Source organism: Dermacentor variabilis, chromosome 5 (genome assembly GCF_050947875.1).
Source record: "Dermacentor variabilis isolate Ectoservices chromosome 5, ASM5094787v1, whole genome shotgun sequence".
Lineage (NCBI taxonomy): Eukaryota > Metazoa > Arthropoda > Arachnida > Ixodida > Ixodidae > Dermacentor > Dermacentor variabilis.
Genome location: NC_134572.1, coordinates 75,068,630 through 75,089,308, shown reverse-complemented (window position 1 = coordinate 75,089,308; position 20,679 = coordinate 75,068,630). Strand labels below are relative to the sequence as shown.

Below are 20,679 nucleotides of genomic sequence, written 5' to 3'. Positions count from 1 at the left end.
AAACATAGCTCTCGAGATAGGTCGATATCGAAAGAAGTTTGCTTCCGCCGTGACGTCAGGAAAATGGCCGAACGTAATTTTCATGTTTCATGTTGGTTCGTCTACACAACATGAATAGTCGGATAGCGGTGTATTTGCCACTGTAATCATAGGTTGTCGCCAACTGTAGTGTGGAGTGCTACAGGAATTTATCTATCTACACGTACGCCAGGCCGCCTTCGAAAGCTTGCAGGAGAAAGAAGAGGAGGGCAATCCCTGTTGTCGCAATGCCGGCTTACTCTTTTTACTGTGACTCATTCGGTGGCACTTCCGCGCAGCGAGCTAAGCCCTTCGCAACAGCGACAAAGGAGAGCGAACGATCGCGCCTTAACAAGCAACTACCGCGCTAAGAGGTCGACAAGCATTGTCGAGTTCATTGTCCCAGCCAACCACACGGCCACATATGTAGGAAACGTGTAGACTCTCATATGACATCGCGCGTAGACGTTGGACAACTGCCACGGTGACCTCAGGCATCTGCGAGCGCGAACTATCTTCCATAGTACTGCCATATGCACGCGCGCTCGTCGATATCGTCCCTGCACTGGGCAGAGGACTAGGAGGGGGGGGAGCCACCTCTCTCAAGGAGTCTCCGCTTGACAAATCCCATGATAACGCTGCGGAGAAACGGGAACGGACGCTGATAGCATTGTTCCTCCAATCTCTCCACCCACGCACCACCGATGCTTCCAATCTTCCTTCTTCGCACACCTCAGCTGCAATCGATCGCATAGTATAATCGCCGCCCGCTCCACTCGTATCTGGTTCTCCAGCCGTGCGGACTAACGGTGCCGGCCGCCCTGTCACCTCTCCACTCTCTTCTGGCTCCTCCGACGTCTCGAGGCGGCCTTTCTTCACGCCTTTGGTTACTCAACGTGCGCAGTCCTGCGGCTTGCGCGCCAATAGAAGAATCAAATTCCTGCTGCTGTGTCACCCGCTGAGTCTTCAGAACGTCATGTGCTTGCAGTGTGGCCCCAGAATTCATACCAACATCAAGCTGTGAACGTTCAAGAAACCACCGTGCGTGCTTGAGCAAAGCCAGCTTTGCAAGAACGCCTCAAAGGCTGAGAAGCACCCTCGTGGATACGACCCCATTGGTCAAGCATCGAAATTCCGCTGTTGCACTGTTCCTCACTATCGCTAAAGAAAGCAGGTACCTGTTGAGACGCCACAGTGCTAGATAACCACTCAGTGGGCTAGTACAACTTTCGAATGGATTCTACGTAACCGGTGCCACAGTTCCGTAATTCCTAGGGAAGAGACCGTGCTGTCAGCCGAGCAGGCGCATTTAACTGCATTTGCGCGTCTCTATCATCGCGCCTGCATGCGTGGCTGGGTGCTTCGCGTTCCAGCGCGCACCAACAATCGAGGACCGCTAGTCGTGTGCAGAAGACAGGAGCGGCACTTGCGGACCAAAGGCTGTAGGCCATGTCCTCGACGTCGAGCGTCCACAGGCTTTCGCTACCGCCGAGCGCGCTGGACCGGGCGGGCCGTCGCCGCCGGCGACAGCACCGGGTCTCCTGGAGCGACCAGCAGAGCGGCGGCGTCGGAACGGGCGTGAATCTGAGCCCACCGGAGGGATTCTTGCGAGAGCGGTCAGTGAGCCTGATGAGCCATGCCGAGGTTGACGGTGCAAGCAGCGCAGCCAGCTCCGTCGCTAGTTCCGCGTACTTCACAGCAGGTTAGTGGGTGCGTCTATAAAGCGGTAACTTTCGGCATACCCCATGGTTGTGATGGTGGTAATACGCCTACTATGATAGCCGCAGGTTCGCAATTTATGCCTCTAATTTTATTTTTATGCATGATTCAACGTGGTTTTTCGTGTTGCTATTTGTATAGATGGATGCTGCGTTTGCATTGTCGGTCATGAGAGTTCCGTTACTTTGTTCAACTGTCATTATGAGAGGTTTTACTTCTGGCACCGATCATCATGTATGACGCGGCAGAAAATGAACATTATATAAGAATGGTTGAGGCTGCACGTATTTTGCAATGTCACTGAGGCGCATCACCACACGATCAGCAAACCAAGGCTCTTTAGTAAGGCGAAGACATAACACTTTCTTGCGGGTTAACGCGGGCTCTTTCGTAAATACCATGCTTTCCAGCACGCATGCACAAAGTCTTTCTGCTGTAGGCTCTGGAGTAACGTTTACCGTCCAGCGTGGTAGCACGAGTGTGACCAAAGAAAGTGTCCGACATCTCCTGCTTCGTTGCATGATGGTGACCTTGTAGAATGGGCGCACCCCACCTTAAGTATATTCATGTCGGCGTAGGCCTGAGGGTCCAAGCGGGCTCGAGGTCTTGCTTGATTCATTATATGGTTACACGTCAAGATAGTTCAAGCGCTGTCAACTCAAATACCAGTTGAATGTACAAATTTCGAAAAGTACCGAGACACTAATTTATCGACTACAACTTTCTACAACTACAACTTTTTTCTCTTATTTGTAATCATTAGCGCTTGTACATTACGTGTTATAGTCTTTTGTTTTCTGTGCATTCTCATCCATATACATGCTCATCACAGTCTACATCACGGCCGCCTGTGCGTGCCTCTGCCTTTGTTCACAAACTCATTGTGCTTCCGACTTGCCTTTGCCTTTCATATCCATATGTTCGTGGCTGTATAGGACTGTGTGCTGTGGATTTTTGGCCCTACAAATTGTTTTCTTTTCATGTTAATATTACGTATATTTTCATATTGTTGTTTCTGCTATGCGAAAAGGAGTAGCCGTCACAATTATAGGGTGACTACATCTCTTCATTTTATTTTCATTTCAACTAAAAAAAAAGTGTTCCCATGTACGTGAGGTAAGTCAAGGGGCACTTTGTGCGGAGATTACAGCAATTTCTCTAAGCTAAGTGTGATAAACGGGTATTCAGCTCTTGCGAAAAGTGAAGAATCATATGTATCGCATGCTCAATAATGTTTGCTCATACGCGCTAATGAGCGGAAATATGGACTGAATGTGCGGGCAAACGTTCCGAATCACCCCATTCGATACACTAGAAACGAGAAATTTCCCGAATAACTCGTAGAAGAAAGGAAACACGCGGCTCCAAGGATATTTGGCATCTAAATGACGCGAAGATTGCTTGAAGTACCTAGGCAGCAGCTGTTGCTGATGGTGTCAAACAGATAAAGAGAGAGAGGGAGGCACTTTTAATGCATCCTGGAGAGGTTTACCCGTCGGCACGCATAGCATGCCACTCCAGACGTGTAGGAGTATGACACGTCCACTGCGTACTCGCCTGTAGCTCTCTGCGTCACGCGGTCGAAGGCAATGTATGATGCTTGTCGAGCAATTATGTTGATGATAGTTGTACACATGCACAGAGATGTGTGACATATCTAAACACATTTAAGGCTTCATCGCCCTTTTGTGTAACCTTAGCACATCCGACCTAGGGGATTCACCAAGAACGGGCACATACCCAACGGCGCATAGTCCAAGTCGAGCATAGATATATGCGCAAACATAGCCGGCGCGGAGACGACGACGAACGCCAAACCTCAGGGAAGAAGCAAAGAAAGTTTCGCTTTTCAAGAGGTTCCGAGCACGTGGCTTTATCGCGTCTCGTCTGTCGCCGCTCTGCAGAAAGGGCGGGCGCCTCGTGTCTGAAGGATGCGTTCTCGCTTTACTCCAGTATCAGAACTTCAGAGGTGCTCTCACAACGCATGTTTTTCACGCATACCTCGCGCCTCATTCTCGCTAGGAATTTTCTCCAATTCTCTGCTTGCAAAAGAAAGATGTCTGAAGGATCTTACGTTTGCTTTAAAAGATTTTAAAAATTTATTAAGCTCCCGGGAAGGACATTCTGCCGTCGTATTCAGGCACACATCATTTCTATTCGGGTTGTAAGTTTGTAAAGTGGTCACTGAAACTTTGATGAGAGCTTTCCTTCATTTGCTACGGGCTGGCTCACTTATATCAGAAGCGAAGCAGGCATTCCTTGCTAACCAACATCCCGTAAATTTTGGCTCGAAGAGAGTCTTTAACACGCTTTACGTCGACTGCCGGGCAAAGATATCCATGGACGCTTGTACGATAGCTTAATCGCTACCTGGTAAGTGTTCCGTCCTTCGCTTCCTTTCTGTTTGGTCACGCCATCAAGCAGCAGGAGACTGCGTGAACAGGCAGTGCTCCGTTGCGGTTACTGACAAAACAATTCTTGTTTACTCTGCGGTCTGCATACCTTCCTGCCCACCTCTCTCTTACCAACCTCCCCACACCCCAAACCCTCCAACGCTGTCCGGAGACAGCCTGGCGCCGCTCAACAAGCCAAGCGAAAGGCCAATCGGACGAGCACACGCACGCACCCTTTCTTATTCCGCGAACCCCTGCACATATGCCAGGGACAGAAGTTACCGGTCGCTTTCCGTGTGTCACCGTTTCATTACCTCGCTTTGTGTTTCCTTCGCCGCCTCCGGCAGCGCCGATAAGAGCTCGAGATAAAGCTTTCCAAGGAGGGAGAGTAGTGTACGCTCGCGGGAGTCGTAACCAGTACGGTGCGCGGCAGCGGACTTACGCAAAAAGCGTTGTGCAGTTGAACAGCACACGTGAAGAGCGAATGCCAACCACTACAACAGCTGCTGTAGAAAGCGCTGCCCGTTGCGTGTACGCTATCGGCTTGCGTTTTTGCTGTCTTTTATTTGTTATGCCCGCCTAGATGAAAGCGTAGCATATTCGGCACTCAGTTGCAACAAGTTCAAAACAGCTGCCCTCTTCGCGCAGTACCGCCAGGAACGTATATGAGGGCGTTGGAATGGGACTTGGCCGGCAATATATTGGAATGCTTTGCACGAACATGAGCCTGGCCTTGCCACTGAGAAGCGCACTATACGTATGGATTCGACAACGTGAGCTAGCGTTCAGTACACTCATAGGAATTGTTCGTCTGGGATGCGCTCTCGGTGAACACTATGTCTCGACGTCTTGCATTCTTATATGCGTGTTATGGGCGACGTCATGATGTTCTCGATCCAGACTGCGAGCGCAGATGCATAGAGCCATGCGTCGGCAAATTCACTTATGAGTCCGTTCAGTCAGACTCGAACCAACCCCTGAGTCGAAGTAGGAGTGAGTTCGGCGGAGTAGAATTTTGGTGAGTTTGAGTCCGCGTGAGCCCTCAGCAAAATATATATTTTGCAAGTGTGTTTCAGCGAGTTCCCTTTATTTAGCCGATCTATGACTGAGGCCAAAGAGCACTGCGCCGAACCTGTTTTCCTAACTGCAATCGAACCGGAACGTTGTTTAAGTACGTTAAACCAGAACTGAACGGTTTACAGCGAAGCTGTTAGCCTCTAGGTGGTTGAGATTTTAGCGGCGTGCTCACCCAAGAAAATGGCACCTGGAAAAGGGGTTTGTGTTTGAGTTCCGGCGTAACAGAATTATGCTTTCTCGTTCAGTTCCCGCGTAACATGTTTATGTTTGCTCGTATATTCGAAAACCAATCCGAAGCTATCACGTCTGCATCTTGAGTGTAAGTCACACTTTACGCGTTTTCTGACTCAATTTTCTTTTAAACATTAATTTAGTTCAAAAAAATTCAAGGCGTATTTAGTTGTCCCAACGTGGATAAATGCGAAAGCATTGCGACCACCGCATGAAGCCTATGCTCTTTCAGTCGTTGAGTAACCAGTTCTTGGGACGCCTAGTCCTTGATCGACTCCCACCAAAGGTCGAGGGTTCGTGGCCTTTTTGGACCATCGCGTAGTAACGCCAACGTCAACAACGTCGGACTTTCCACCTCATGAGCCATAAAATGATTCCGATTAATAAGGCACTTGCTGTTGACGGTTGGCCTAGAAGAATGAGGATGTGTGCTCCACTTCCACACACGTGCGTGCGCGTGTGACGTACGTCGCTTGTGGTGGTGTTGCTTGTGCAACGTCATCCAGCGTCATTTGGGGTGACGGTATTTGTGTAACGTTTGCACCAGCTTCTCTGTACATCCACTGTCACGAGGTGGAAGGGAGGCGGATTTTCCTTTTCAGTTCGGCACCCTGTAAAGGGAAGAAAGAGGTTCGCGGTAGAGACGAAGGCAAACCTTGCCGATGACAAACGCTGACACGACGGTAAGCATGACGCATTTGGTGATGTGAGTGAGTGAGTGAGTGAGTGAGTGAGTGAGTGAGTGAGTGAGTGAGTGAGTGAGTGAGTGAGTGAGTGAGTGAGTGAGTGAGTGAGTGAGTGAGTGAGTGAGTGAGTGAGTGAGTGAGTGAGTGAGTGAGTGAGTGAGTGGTGCGTTTGGACATTAGCTATCTTCGCGAGACCGTGCTCCTTAGTGACATTCGCTATTGATTCCCCGACTTATTTTTTAATGTTATTTTTCATGACTTGATATTCAGGAGATGTTTGTAAGGAATTACTTCATAGAGACTGCTTTATAAGGACAACTAAGGGCCCGAAAACGGACGACAAGTGCGAGGGGATGACACAAGCATACCTAGTCGTCCCTTTCCGCTTCATTTATGTGTTATGTGCTTGCGCACATTTAGTACTCCGATCGCCATGAACATACTTGCCCAGCAACCATTTTAGAAGTGTTAACTAATGCTTCGCCCAAGTCAGAGTACTGACCGGTTTCCAATACACGCACCTCTCAGCGCCGCACAGCGTTTACAGGAACACATGGCATCCTTCGCCTAGCTGATTTTCACCTTGATGAGAACTGCCATTGGTGACAGTGCCACCGTTATGACGCCAATTAAGTTCGCTGCGACCTGGAGCCGGCTTTTAATTGCCTTGCACGGCGGGCAAAGCCAAACTTGCACGTGCCACTTATAGCTTCGCAGAACCAGAAGCAAGACCCTTGGCAAGCCGTGCTCTTTGTGCGTGAGCAGACTGCATATTCACTCGGGAAAGACAATTTCCACTTGCCCGATTTTCTTTTAGCGCCTTCTTTCACAACAGCATTCCAACTAGGCCAACCAACCAACCTGGTTAGCAGTCTTTAGTGCCGTTATCTAGCGTACGACGGCGGGCAACTGCGAGCAACCTCGATAGGTCAGAGTTGATCGGGTTGATCAAAGCGAAGTATAGAGAAAGCAAGGAATTGTAAAAATATAATTTTGAATCTAGCTTTAGCTCCGCTGTGGTCTCCTCAGGTGCATTTTTGATGAAATTGATGTTGATGGAATAAAACCAAAATGTGGGGAACAATGGTAGATGTAGAGGAGCATATTAGGTCCTTCTAGACGCTTGAACTCTATTATAACACCTACCCCCTAATTGATGTTGATGGAATAAAACCAAAATGTGGGGAACAATGGTAGACGTAGAGGAGCATATTAGGTCCTTCTAGATGCTTGAACTCTATTATAACACCGACCCCCTTACCCGCTTAGGCTTTTTTTAATCAGAATGGCTTTAAAAAACGAAGCATTAGAGTCATGCCGTTGTCACTGCTCCCATGCCCATGCTTTATAAATTAAGTCATCTTTATCTTGATTCACATGTCTTTAGATGGATTCAATCTTTCCTTCTCAACCGCTGGCAGTTTGTTTTCACTAATGGCACAACCTCACCGCTTACTAACGTGCTATCTGGTGCACCACAAGGATCCGTCCTCGGACCACTTCTATTGATAATTTATATTAATGACCTTCCGTCCACCCTGTCTTCTGCCAGCCACCTTTTTGCTGACGACTGTGTAATTTTCCGAGAAATACGTAACTCTCCAGACTCTCCAGACCGATCTCTCCAGACTCTTAGACCGATCTTAATTTGGTGTCTAACTGGTGCAAAGCTTGGAAAATGGAATTAAATATTAATAAATGTAAGTTCATGCTCGTTTCTCGCTGCTTTAACACTTCCCCTTCTTATTGTCTTAATGGCATTCCTCTTGATTCCATCGCATCATATAAATATCTAGGCGTACATATATCACGAAACTTAACATGGAATGCCCATACTGAATACGTTACCAATAACGCTAATCGCATGTTAGGGTATTTACGTCGCAACTTCTCTGCTGCTCCCCCCCCCCCCCATCTTCCTTAAAATTCCTACTTTATAAATCCCTAATACGACCTAAACTTGAATACGCGTCATCTATATGGGCACCTCGGCATGAATATCTTGTATCTTCTCTCGAACTTATACAAAATAACTCCGTTCGCTTCATCTTTTCAAATTACAACCGTAGCTCAATTATCACAGCCATGAAAACTAACCTTTCTCTCCCACCTTTAAAATCTCGCCGGAAAAGCAGTCGCCTCACTCTATTCCACAAGGTATGTCATCACGTCACGCTACACGACGATTTTATTTCACCACCAGAATACATCTCCCATCGCATTGATCATCGGCACAAGGTTGGCATCGAAAAGTGCAAAACTAAAGCTTGTTTTCAGTCCTACCTTCTCTAGACATCTGTCGAATGGAACCGCCCGCCTCCCGATATTGCAGCCATCGAGGATAATCAACGATTTCGCAATGCACTAACACTTGTTTATTTTGTAGATTGTTGAAAATATGTTCTAACAAAATTCACTGTATTGTATTTATTGTCTTTGTAACCTATATTACCCACTCCCCTCTGTAATCCCTTTGGCCCTGAGGGTATAAATAAATAAATAAATGAATAAATAAATAAATAAATAAATAAATAAATAAATAAATAAATAAATAAATGACAGAAAGAATACGTCCGTGAGCCGATTGCAAGTTAGCTGAGCACAATTGATAAGACATTCTCGAGCAGGTGTGGCCCATAAGCTCGTTTATTCACACAGAAACTACGATAGATGTTCCTCTAGCAAGCAACGCTTAACAGATATGGGTGGGCAAATCGGTTGCAGACGCTCTTGAAAGCATCAAAGACAAAATTATTAGCAACATCGAAAATAAGAAGTACACGGTTGGCCTATTTCTTGATTTGCGGAAAGCATTTGATTCAATAAAGCGTGATATTCTACTAGTCAAATTACAGGCGTATGGAATTCGAGGTATTCCACTCGATCTAGATAAAACCTACTCACAAAATCGTATGCAGTTTGTTAACTTGGGAAATACAGCATCAAAACTGGAAGTATGGAGGGCCACAAGGGTCAATACTATGCCCTCTTCTCTTTCTGATCTATATCAACACTCTCCTTCTAATACCCAACACACCTGATATTGGGCTCTTTGCAGATGACACTAATGTGTTTTTAATGTTGCTTATCTCGCAGGTGTAATATACATGACAAACGCATGGCTTGATGAACTATCCATGCGGCTTTCTGAGAACTCGCTAAATCTTAATGTTGATAACACCAAACATACAATATTTAGGGCTAAAAATAAAGTAATTGACATTAACACAAAGCTGGCTTACCCAGGTGACAGAATCGAACGAGTTAGTTCGCATAAGTTCTTGGGGGTATACATTGAATAGCACCTGAATTGTACTATACACATCACCCACCCAATAAATAACTTACCAGGAGAAATAAGCCTTTAAAGGGACACTAAAGGTTACTATGAAGTCAAGTAATCGCGTCAATAATCGCGAACAGAGCTTTAGTAACCGAGAAATTGAGGTAAATGCATGACGCGATTTCAGACCCCCCAGCCACATTCCGGCACTAGCCCGATGACGAAGGCACTCCTCATCATAATTTATGTCACTACTACTCAACTACTCGTATTAAAAAGATCATTTTATTAGGTTATAAGATGGAAGAAAATGCTGCTTGTGTACTTCTGTTCGCTTCTAAGAAAAAATAACATTTTAACGTTACGCTTCAGTAGCATAGGTGGTCGAAAGGTTTCGTTTTCGCTCGACTCAGTGCGCTCGACTCTGCGCCGCGCGCGTTTTGGAGTTTCAGTTGTTTCATTATCGCGTCGTGCTGCGCCTGTTCTGCTGGCTCGCGAAACTTGCATTTGGAACAAGCAGCGAGAATGCCACGTCCATGTGATGTCGTGGGATGCGCGAACGGTCCGCGGAACTTGGCCAAGGGCAGTTGCAACGGCGAATCCAACGTTACTTATCACTGTGTGCCAACGAGTGAATCTCTCCGTTCGAAGTGGTTAAGTGCCGTACCTCTGCCACAGCGCGCTGGCAAAGAGCCGAAAAATCACATAGTGTGCTCGCTGCACTTTCGTCCAGAGGAGCACGAGTTCAACGCCGACTTACTGAAGTCGTGTGGAGTGCCTTTCAACGTAATGCTTTCCTATAGCGCTGTTCCGTCGGTCTTGCCTGCATTCTCCGAAGCGCAAGAACAACTGCAGGTCGAAGACGGGGTGGGGCGGTGAGTGCGGCATTTGGTTTTCACGAAGAAAAAGCTGTAAATGTGCGAATATGTACAGTCATGACATACAGTTGCCGTCGTAGTAGTACGCAACGACGCCGGCAGCGCGAGCCCTCAGCAGCAGGTCACGTTCATCAGTGCTTAAATCGCTGAAGTCGAGCCCAGAATCGCGAGCCAGTATGTCGTTGTCAGGGTCGCCCATTGCAACGAGTGTCAAAGTTGACGTCATAAAATAAAGAACCAGGTTATAGTCGCGCGCTTTCCCTTCCGCTAACCACCATAATTCCGCTTTCGCGCTGCTGTCGGCTCTGTCTTGGCTCTGTTTCTGGCCGCGCGTTTGCGTTTTGCGCAGAAGAAGCCGTAGCGCCGTCTGCGGGCACCGTATTACTCACCGACAGCGCAACGTCACTATGAGACCATGACGTCACCACTCCTCGATCGGAGGGCGGGCGATTTGAACTGCGCTAGAGGTACGCGGACGCTTCAAAACACATTTTCTCTCAAAATAAGTCTCTTCTTCGCATGAAACAAGCGTTTCGACGTTTCTGGGATGGTATTTCAACAGTCCACGTTGACTTATTGGTAACTTTTAGTGTCCTTTTAAACAAAATTCAGAATAAGAACCTTACACCCAATCTTAACTTCTAAACAACTAAATTATGATTGTATATCAGGCACTCTATGAACGTCTTGCAACATGGATATTTATATACAAACAGCGACAATTCAGAGAGAGAGAGAGAGAGAGAGAGAGCAAGGACAGGAAAGGCAGGCAGGTTAACCAGACGAGCACCCTAGGGGTGGAGGAAAGGGGAACAGAAAGAGGAAAAAAGCATTTCTGGAAATCTACAGAAGTCCAAATTGTGGTTATAAATTGAGGCACGCAGGTTACATACAGACAACTACAACTACATATGGGATGCAGTCATTACATTACCAAACTGTAGAACTCTTGAAGCTACAGCCAGAGTTAGTTGAAGCAGCATACCTGTACAGTTGTAGACACATTCATTCATATAAAAAAATGCCACAAAGAATGCTCTAATTTAAACAATAGCTCATTCTGTTCTTGTAGCTCTCACTTATTCCCCAAAAATAAACGCCCTTTGTATGTCTTTTATTGCATATATCAAATAGTGCAATCAAATGTTTATAGATTGAAAGTTATTTGAAACTAAACAAATTTTGGCGTGTGTTATGTTCAGAGTTCCTTGTATTTTTATTGTGTATTTCTATATGTATGTGATTGTGCATGTGTGTACCTTTAGTATATATATATATATATATATATATATATATATATATATATATATATATATATATATATATATATATGCGTCTGAATACCCTGTAGACATAAGTCGAACTTTAAGAAAAGTCGCGAGTCACACAGAAAACCGTGTTTATACAAGGTACGGAGGACTTAGAGTGTTGTTGAGACATTGTGAGATGACGCAGCTAGAGGAGTTCCAGGAAAGACTGTGGTTCGGCCTTAGTTTCCACAACGGAGTTATGCACTTAGCGACTGTTGACACTCGGGTGAGGAAACAGCGTCTGACGCTGCTGTCACACTCTGACTGATGACGAACGCTGCGCCGCTAAGTTTCGTCCGCTCGTGCACTTGTTGGCAAACCCACTCTCTCTGTCACCTCACGCAAACTTCATTCTACGTTTACTTCTGTGAGAACTTGAGCCCACTGCTTGGAGTTATCCCCTAAGATAACGAAAAAAAAAAAAAAGATCTAGTGAGTCCCCGTGTGAACGCTTCAATAATATAACAATAAGAAAAATGACAGCATACGGGTGAAGCAAGGGCCGAGTTAGGCTTAACAAGACGCGTGCGTATCCTCAAAATGATTTGTGGTTACTTAGGACGATCTGTGCTCTGCCTTCCATACCTTTATGTGCAGTTGGGGCTTAAGTGCACGACTGTATCGTCTATCTGGAATTGTGCACATCACTTGCCTCTCAGCACCACCGCACTATAATTATGAAAAAATGTTATGGGCGCGTGCTCCCAAAGAAACTACGCGTAGAAAGCTATATTTGCGCTGTTCCAGTTCATAGGTCTACAGGCTTACATGACAGACTCAAAGGATGCCACATGCTACCGCGCGGTATAGTGTTGGTAGCTTAACTTCTGTCGTGCTCTTTTTTTTCTTTGTCTCTTTATCCATTTACCCTCTTTCTCCGGTGCAGGGTAGCTAAACAGAACTAACTACGGTTAACCTCGCTGCCTTTCTATACATCCTGCTTTCGTTAAACGCCATCAATTACGTGAAGGTGAAGCAACTTGTTTTCCGCGTATTTGCACTATACAGGGTGTTTAAGCGAACATTTTCAAAATTTCTTAAAGGTTGCCTGTGACGGAAAGCACAATTCTACTTCATGAGGTAGTCTACTCAGAGCGGCGGCCACTAGTTGCACAAAAGATTGAAATTCATAACCAACGAATTAACAAATATGCACTAATTGAGTTTTTAAAACTAATTATCTCATATTGGCTCATATTGCAACTTATAAATTATAGCCGCGGAGTTCCCTAGGCGGGTCCACTTGGAACGAATTCTCAGGATGACACCAGTTTCCAAATATTAATTCCCGTACTTCGCGAAGAAATACATTGGCATTCGAGTTACTTTCTTATCAAAACGTCGTTTTATGCATTCAAGCACAAAAGTAACTGGATAAGGCAGTTAGTTAAAAACTTTACGAATTTTTTAATTAGTTGATCGTGCATTTCAATTTTTCGCGCAAGTAATGTCTTCCTCTTCCAGCAGACCAGCTCATTAACTGGAATTGTGCTATCTTCCATTAACCTTTAAAATTCCTTTTGCCAGCACAGTGATGGGACAAGTTAAAAGTAGTCTGGGTTTTTTTTTTCATTTCATTTCATTTGGGCCCGTTTAAAAGCAAATGGAGGGGGCCAAGTTAAAGGCTGCTTATTTGCAGCTTGAATGGTCCCTGGCCCCCTTTGCATATTGGCAGACCGGTAAGGTAAAGTAAGAAGAACTTTATTGGGTCCTGAAGGTCAACCCTAGGTTGTCGCGGGCCGCTCCCACGTTGGGACTGTCAGGCCGAGCCCTTCAGCCACATCGCGGGCCTTCTGGACTGCCCGTAATTGGTCAGAGAGTGATTCGCTGTGTAGCATTTGCCGCCACCATTCTTCTTCCTTGTCACAGTCTGTGAAGGCCGCGGGGCACTGCCAAAGCATGTGGTCAAGAGTAATGATGCCATTGCACTTATTACAGTTGATTTGAGTTGCCCTCTCCGGATAGATCCTGTTAGTAAAATCTGGACTTGGGTATGTTCTTGTCTGTAGCAAACGTAATGGCAGACCGGTGGCAAAGAACACTTTCATAAATGAAAAACAAATAACAGTGGGTTACATCGAATAAAAGGAGTAATTACATTTATTTCACTGTGAATACACGTGGTTTCACTGTACTATGGTGATTTAAATTATAGTTTTCGACAGGCTGATGAGCTCCGATGGTGTCACGGCATTGATGTCAATGCCGACTTCCAGATAAAAATTTCGTAGCCGTGGCAAGGTGTTTGTGACCATTTGACGGCTGTAATTTGTTCTCGAAAAAGGTATGAGCTATTTTTCATGGCTGCGCCTATCATATCTTGGTGTATTGTCTTTTAAGTTTGCTATATTTGTTATTAAGCTGCTTCAATCTTTTACCTGAAAGTAGTAGGTACGTAGGAGAATTTGTTTGTAGAGATGATTACTTTTTGTTATGTTATACTTGGTGAAAAGTCCTTCAGCGTGTGAGTTGTACGGCACATTTGTATTAGCGCGTATTTATTTATTTATTTATTTATTTATTTATTTATTTATTTATTTATTTATTTATTTATTTATTTGATCAGTACTATTTTAGAGAGATTGGAAGCTGATGTTGTGCCCCATACAAGGTGGCAATAATCTACATGTGAGGCAAACAGTGCATTATAAATGATCAATTAAAAAAAGTTAAATTATGGGGTTTTACGTGCCAGAACCGCTTACTGATTATGAGGCACGCCGTAGTGGAGGACTCCGGAAATTTCGGCCACCTGGGGTTCTTTAACGTGCACCTAATTCTAAGTACACTGGTGTTTTCGCATTACCCCCATCGAAATGCGGCCGCCGCCGCCGAGATTCGATCCCGCGACCTCGTACTCAGCAGCCCAACACTATAGCCACTGAGCAACCACGGCGGATAATGATCAATTTAGCTGACGTTGGTAAAAGGTACCAATTTCGATGTAGTATACCTGTTATGCGACCCAGTTCCTGGAGTATAAAATCCACCTGAGCGTCCCATTGCGATGTGTCGGTAAAGTATACGCCAAGTACTTTTACTGCGTCAACAACGTCCATATTCTCAGAGTTTTAAAATATCTTGTGGGTCAATGGAATACACGTACGTCTTGTTTTAAAGATGACTGCTTGTGTTTTATTGGAGTTTACTTTTAGAAAGTTGTCCTGGCTTCATTTTGAGAGATGGGTTGAGAGATTGTTCGCTGCACCAATGAGGCCTGTATATGAGTTGTTTGATAAAAAAAAGACACTTGTATCATCTGCGTAGTTTAAGAATATTGCTTCTCTGTGGATAAGAACTATGTCGTTCATGTAGATGTTAAATAGAAATGGACTAAGGATACTTCTCTGAGGAACACCTGTTTGTATATGTCGTAAAATGATATGCTAGTGTTTGTAGACACATATTGCTGCCGATTTCTAAGGTAGGATGTCAGTAAGTGAATAAGGCCCCTGATGCCTTATCTTTCATGCTTAAGTATTAGGAGGTCATGATTTATGCAGTCGAAGGCGTTTGTGAAGTCTATGAATAGACCACTTACAAGTAACTTATTTTCGAGGTTTTGCAGTAGATATTCTTTCTGTGCCAGAAGTGCTAGTTCTGTTGATTTACCTTGTTGAAAACCGTATTGAGCGTCTGTCATTAGTGTATGTTTCTTGCTAAAAGATGTTAATTGGTTAAGAATGATTTGTTCAGGACCTTTAGAAAACTGCGGGAGAATAGATATCGGGCGGTAATTTTTTTATATCGAGCTTGTCACCTTTTTTATATAACACAATTACTTTTGCAATTTTCATTTTTTCAGAAAAGTACCTGATGTTATGCATAAGTTATATATATAAGCTACCACAGGTGCAATGTCACAAATGACATGTTTGATAGGTCCTATTTGGAGGCCATCAGCATCGCAGCTGCATTATTTTTTTAGTTTGAGGAAAACTGAACAAACCTCGGTAGGGGCTGTCGCTTGAAAAAAAAATAGTCTCCATAGTTGCAGGGAACTGAAATGTGGGCTTGTGTGGTGTGGTGGGCTTTGTCATGAATCGGAATCAGTGTCTGTAAAGTAATCATTAAATGCATGAACTAAATGATCTCTGGTTAAAAGGCATCCGCTTACAAAAACTTTCTTTATAGGTTCAGTGTTTTGTTTGCGTCCCATTAGCTCATTTAACTTGTTCTACATCTTCTCTGTATGTCCCTCGGATGAAGAAAATGTCCGTAAATAATAGCGATTTCTTGCATATACTAGCTCTTTATTTAACTTATTTCTAAAGATTTTGAAGCATTTTAGATCCTCGCCGTTCCGAGATTTTATAAACCTGGCATAAAGCTTATCTCTTTTCTTTATGTTTTTTTAGAACCTCTTTCGTGATCCAAGGTTTCCGATAAGCTTTGTGGTTTCTTCTGTATGAAATGTTGCGCATAAACAGCTGAGAACATGGCTTTAAAGCCGTAAGCACAGTGTGCGCTACACCCCTTTTTTTCCCCGTGGTTTCCACATTCCAATTTCAGGTCACTCATAAGTCATTTCCCGTTGATTAGATGCAAGATCCGCAGCTGTTAGCGCACCAGGTCTGAACGGTGCACGATTCGTTGCGTTTGTCTGCGCCTATTTGTCGTCAGGGGAGTTGGGAAACAGGCAAAGTCTAATTCTGTTCAGTCGGTTGGGCGACATCGGATAGTGTTAATCACGCAGTCATTAGCCGCTCTCCCGAAGGCACATAGGCATGACCTTTATATGAGCTCATGGACAGAGGCGTGGGCGTTTTCTGACATTTCCATACTCAGATCAGGCAGCGAGCTTTCACCTCGTAGGCGACGTCACGCCTCCTTTGCGACTGCAAGTGACAAGCGCCGCTGTCCGCAGAAAATACTTGGAACATTATGGGTGTGCCCTACATATCAATCTGCGAAAGAAGCGGCGCCGTGTTGTGTGGCCCTTCCCCATCTACTTCTTCTCAGATAATACAGCACAGCTGGCGCCAAACATGTTGTGGCTTACATAGGCTTGTCTTTGTCGTACATAATAGGCATACCACCGAAAGAAACAGAGAAGACCATGCGTGACGTGAGGTGACATAACAGCTCAGAAAAGGAAGGAATGAACGACAGAGAAGTGCTGGGGTGCGCAAAGTAATGAGGGTGAGCCAGGGCCAGAAAATAGAAATATGAGAAGATAAGAAAAAAAAGGCAGAAGGTGAACAAGCCGAGTAGGCACAGATTCTGCCCCAGAATTTTCGGGGAGTCAAAAAAAAAATTGAGGAGCAAAACTAAAGAGTAACAAGAATTCCAGAAGTAATTTCTTGGTTTCACTCTTTCTCCGCAAGTTCCTAAAGTAGTTGTGCGTTAGTTCACTCTGTACAACGAGCAAAAAGATTCGTTCAGTTAAATTTCACTGAGGGCTCTGCATGGAGATGGCGCCATGAACTGCGGGGCAATTATGAAAAAATCAATGCCCCTTTCCGTTTCCAGCTGCGATTTTTAATAAAATTAGTTGGAAGTTGGCGCCCGTCCTGTTGTGTTCTTTGTCTTCTTCTAGTTTGCGCCATGAATTTCTTTGAATTATGACCCACCATCCAGCTCAAACTTAGATTATGCAATATCTTCTTTCTCCGGGACGAAAGAAAAGATTTAAAGAAATAAAATCAAGCAAGCCCAATTTATCCCGTTGTATTGCAGGTCAGGTATGGGTCAGGGACCTGAAGCTTACGAAATCCGACCCCGAACACAATTCACTTTGAGAAGCGCGACCCTGAACACATAAGGGAGGTCGGTTCGTTCTGTAACGGAATGGAAATGTGGGCACGAGTGCGCAATATAGTGCGGCCTTTGCCATTTTACTTCTTTCCTCACTGCCCTACGCAACCGTGATTGGCCCCATCCCATCACTCCACGAGTATCTTGTGGGATCTATAATTTGTCAAGCCGAATGAGCCAAATTGAAAGAACAGTTAGAGAGAGAATGGAGCTCCGCATGGCTTCGTTGTGCACACAAATGTTCCACTTCGCCGCACACATTAGTGTTTTGCAGAAAAAAAAAGCGCCCGTTGACCATAAATGACACATAATGACCTGTTACGCGTTACATCCTTATGGAGTGCAGCGAATGTTTTCGTATTTGTGTAGCCTAGGTATAGCTTCTAGCATACATGATCAATCATTTAAATATATTGCCAGGAATAATTAAAGAAAACCTTTATTAGATTCCCTCGAAAGGGCGACCTGCAGAAAGAACGTGTCCGCTTGCGCCTGAGAAGCGCGCTTCTCATTATTGCGTTGTTGCTCCAAGGCTGGTGAAAAAGCCTTGCGAGGCAAGCCAACGTTGGTCAGCAAGTTCTGCGCAGAGCACGCATCGACTGGAGAACATAAAACTCAATGGGCTGCACGGAAGCGTGGACACAATGACTAAATACCTAGAAAGCTGCAAAGAAGCCCTGTGACGAAAGTCGCTCAATGTAAAAGGACAAGAAAGGGGAAAAAGAACGTCTAGAAAGTCATAACTAGCCATTTCCATGACTAGATAATGTTCCAGAAAGAAATATATATGGATGCAGCCGGCTGAACGGAAAGCGCCTAACCCACTGATCCGGTGTCATTGCGGAGCGACGACGCTAAGATGTCGGGAGGATGACTCATTGTTGGGCCAATAACTGGTGCGCTACACGAACAGCCAGCAAGCGCCATTGATCGTCGAAGAAGAATCACGATTTAGGAATTGCTTGCAAATATCCATCAGTCTTACTTAAACTGAACACACCCGCAGCCCAACTGTACCGCCGGGTGCCAGTCAGCGTAGTCATGCCGGCCGTCCTTCATCATCTCAAAAACGAGTTACGTCACGCACGCCGGCACACACGACGCGCATGCGCAGCCAGCGGAAGGAATCGGTGGCGAGGTGCGTTCCGCGGCCTGCCACCGGCGCGCGCGGAGGACGACTTCCTCCGAGCCGGCACCGGAAGTTTCTCCCCCTGCACCACCCATGCTTCGAGCGTGTTCTCTCTCTTTTCCTCATCCTCCTCTTCCTCCACGACAGCGGTGGCGTGGCCGCAACCATGCGATGGCGCACGATCGTGCTTTTATTATTATTCGCACCGCATTTCCTCCTCTCCACGACGCCTGCGCATAGACCTCCCCCCCAGCAGCTGGCCGACCCGGCCCGTGCCGCCAGAGCCGCAGAAGCGCTTTCATACGCATCCGTCGCCGCTGCAGGGAAGCGTCGAGGAGGGCGAGAATCCGTGGCGGAGTGGGTGCAGACCTCACCCCCACCACCCCAGTGTCTCTCAGCCGGCTGCCGCGTCGGACATTGCGTAGCGGCTCCGCGTTGCTGGTGCCGGCGCGCGAGCGCGTCGCGTCGCGGCGTTCGTGCTGTGGCCTCCTCCACTCAGCTGACGACGGCGCGTCTCGACGGAGTGATTTGCGTGGCGCGCGCGCGCGCGCCTGTGTGTGTTCGCTTCCCCACCGCGCTACCGGCACCGCCGTACACGTTCGCTCGCTGCGCGTGAGCCGCAAACCGCTGCTTGAAAGATCGCCCCACTGCCCGATGAGTGCGCGCCCAGCCGCGGGTTGGGCAGAGCCACGGCGGAGCCGTCGTTGCCACCCTCTTCGCCGCCACCACCGCCGCTTCGGCCGGGGTGCCGGGCCGGGCGGCCGGCGCGTTGGCTGCCTCCGCGGCTGGTGTTGAGGAAAAACGTTGGCAGGCCTACTGGTAGCGGGCCTGCCCGCCGCCGCCGTGCCGTTTCTGAGGGCGACCGAGGGTATTTCCAGGACCCGAGGCAAGAGCGAGACCTCGTCGACATGCCTCCGCTTAACATCAGTGAGTGGTTACGCCTTTTCTTTTTCCTTCGCATCTAGCCTTTCCGCTCCCCCGCCGCTCGTCGTGAACTTTCCTTGTGTTAGCTTACAGCTCAAGCTGAGACCTGACATTCTTTTGTTACGCGCGGAGTTTGCGAGCACTCGATTCTCTCGGTGTTTGCTAGAAACGAGGTACGAATTGTTTTGGGGGCGGCGCGCAAGAAAACGTTGCGGCAAGATCAGTGTAGAGAAACGAGATGATTCTAATGCCTTGTGCGTTTCCTCCCCGTGTCTCTGAATGATCCTTGGTGCCATGGGTTTTTAGTCAGCCCCCGTCAACCGCGGACACCGGCATGGAGTGCGCGCGAGTCTTGACGACGAGCGCGCAGCCGCGGCGACGCTGCGAGTTCGACCAGCGCGGCGCGCGCAGCTGTCGCCGCATGCGCGTGATGTTTCACTGCAGCGCACCGGAGGATCTGTCTTGTCGTAAGGGGTGGTGCCGCGCGCTTGCGCCCGTTCAACCTAAGTTTTGGTCACGTGAACAACAGCCGGCGGACGCGATGGATTCACCGTACATCCATTTTCAGCCCCGTCGTTTCTCTGAGCTTGCAAATGAGGAGTAGTTACAGTGAAAACGTCAACTGAGCAAAACGAGAGTTACGCAATGAGGCTGTCAATTTCGTAATAGCTGAACGGATTCGTGCTTTCAGGTGCTTCGTACCTTGAGCGTTCATGTCTATATGACAGCTTATTCCTATATGTCTTTCCTGTAATGCAAAATAAGGCAAATACGGTTGAGGCGCTATCACCGCAGAGAGAACAGATGAGAGTGCCATGTTTTCTGGGTGTAAGCTGCTTGGCATCGTCAAGGAGGAAAACGTGCGTGAATGACGTCTCTTAGACATGTCAGACGGCGCTTGCCTACGACCCCTTTTCTTGCCTCCTTTGCCCGTTACCAGATTGTGTAACAACATAGAACACTAACTAGCCCCATCTCATACATTGCTACAGTTAATCAAAAGATTTCCTTAAACGCGCCATCGAGTGCACCGTACATCGCGTATGCGTACACCGAGTGTCGATGTACGCAGAATCAAGAAGGTTATTCACGACCGCAAGATTTTTCTTGACACTCTTTTTAGTTTTTCTTTTTTGTATGTAATAAACCCCCGGCATCGAGTGCTGCTGGGGGTTACAGGCGGTCATTTCGCGGTGTCGCAGCCGGACACCATCTGTGCCGTATCGCTATGCGTGATTTTTGTTCCGTTCGTCGTATTGTTTTGTTAGCTGGTT

At 46.5% G+C, this 20,679-nt stretch overlaps 1 protein-coding gene and 1 long non-coding RNA gene across 3 annotated transcripts in view; one reads left to right on the top strand and one right to left on the bottom strand.

Annotated features, from left to right (window-relative positions):
- The window catches only part of LOC142582813 (uncharacterized), a 216,951-nt gene that overhangs the window by 111,156 nt on the left and 85,116 nt on the right, over positions 1-20,679 (bottom strand). The gene's annotated exons all lie outside the window — the stretch shown is intronic.
- LOC142582811 (uncharacterized) overlaps positions 799-20,679 on the top strand; it is a 139,922-nt gene continuing 120,041 nt past the window's right edge. Inside the window, exon 1 of one of the 2 annotated variants that reach the window (XM_075692861.1) lies at positions 799-1,720. In XM_075692861.1, coding sequence (XP_075548976.1) covers positions 1,468-1,720 — 253 coding nt within the window. In that variant the 5' untranslated portion in view covers positions 799-1,467. Of the gene's footprint in view, positions 1,721-18,787; positions 19,409-20,679 lie in introns of those variants that run through there. The other variant, XM_075692865.1, reaches the window with a different exon arrangement.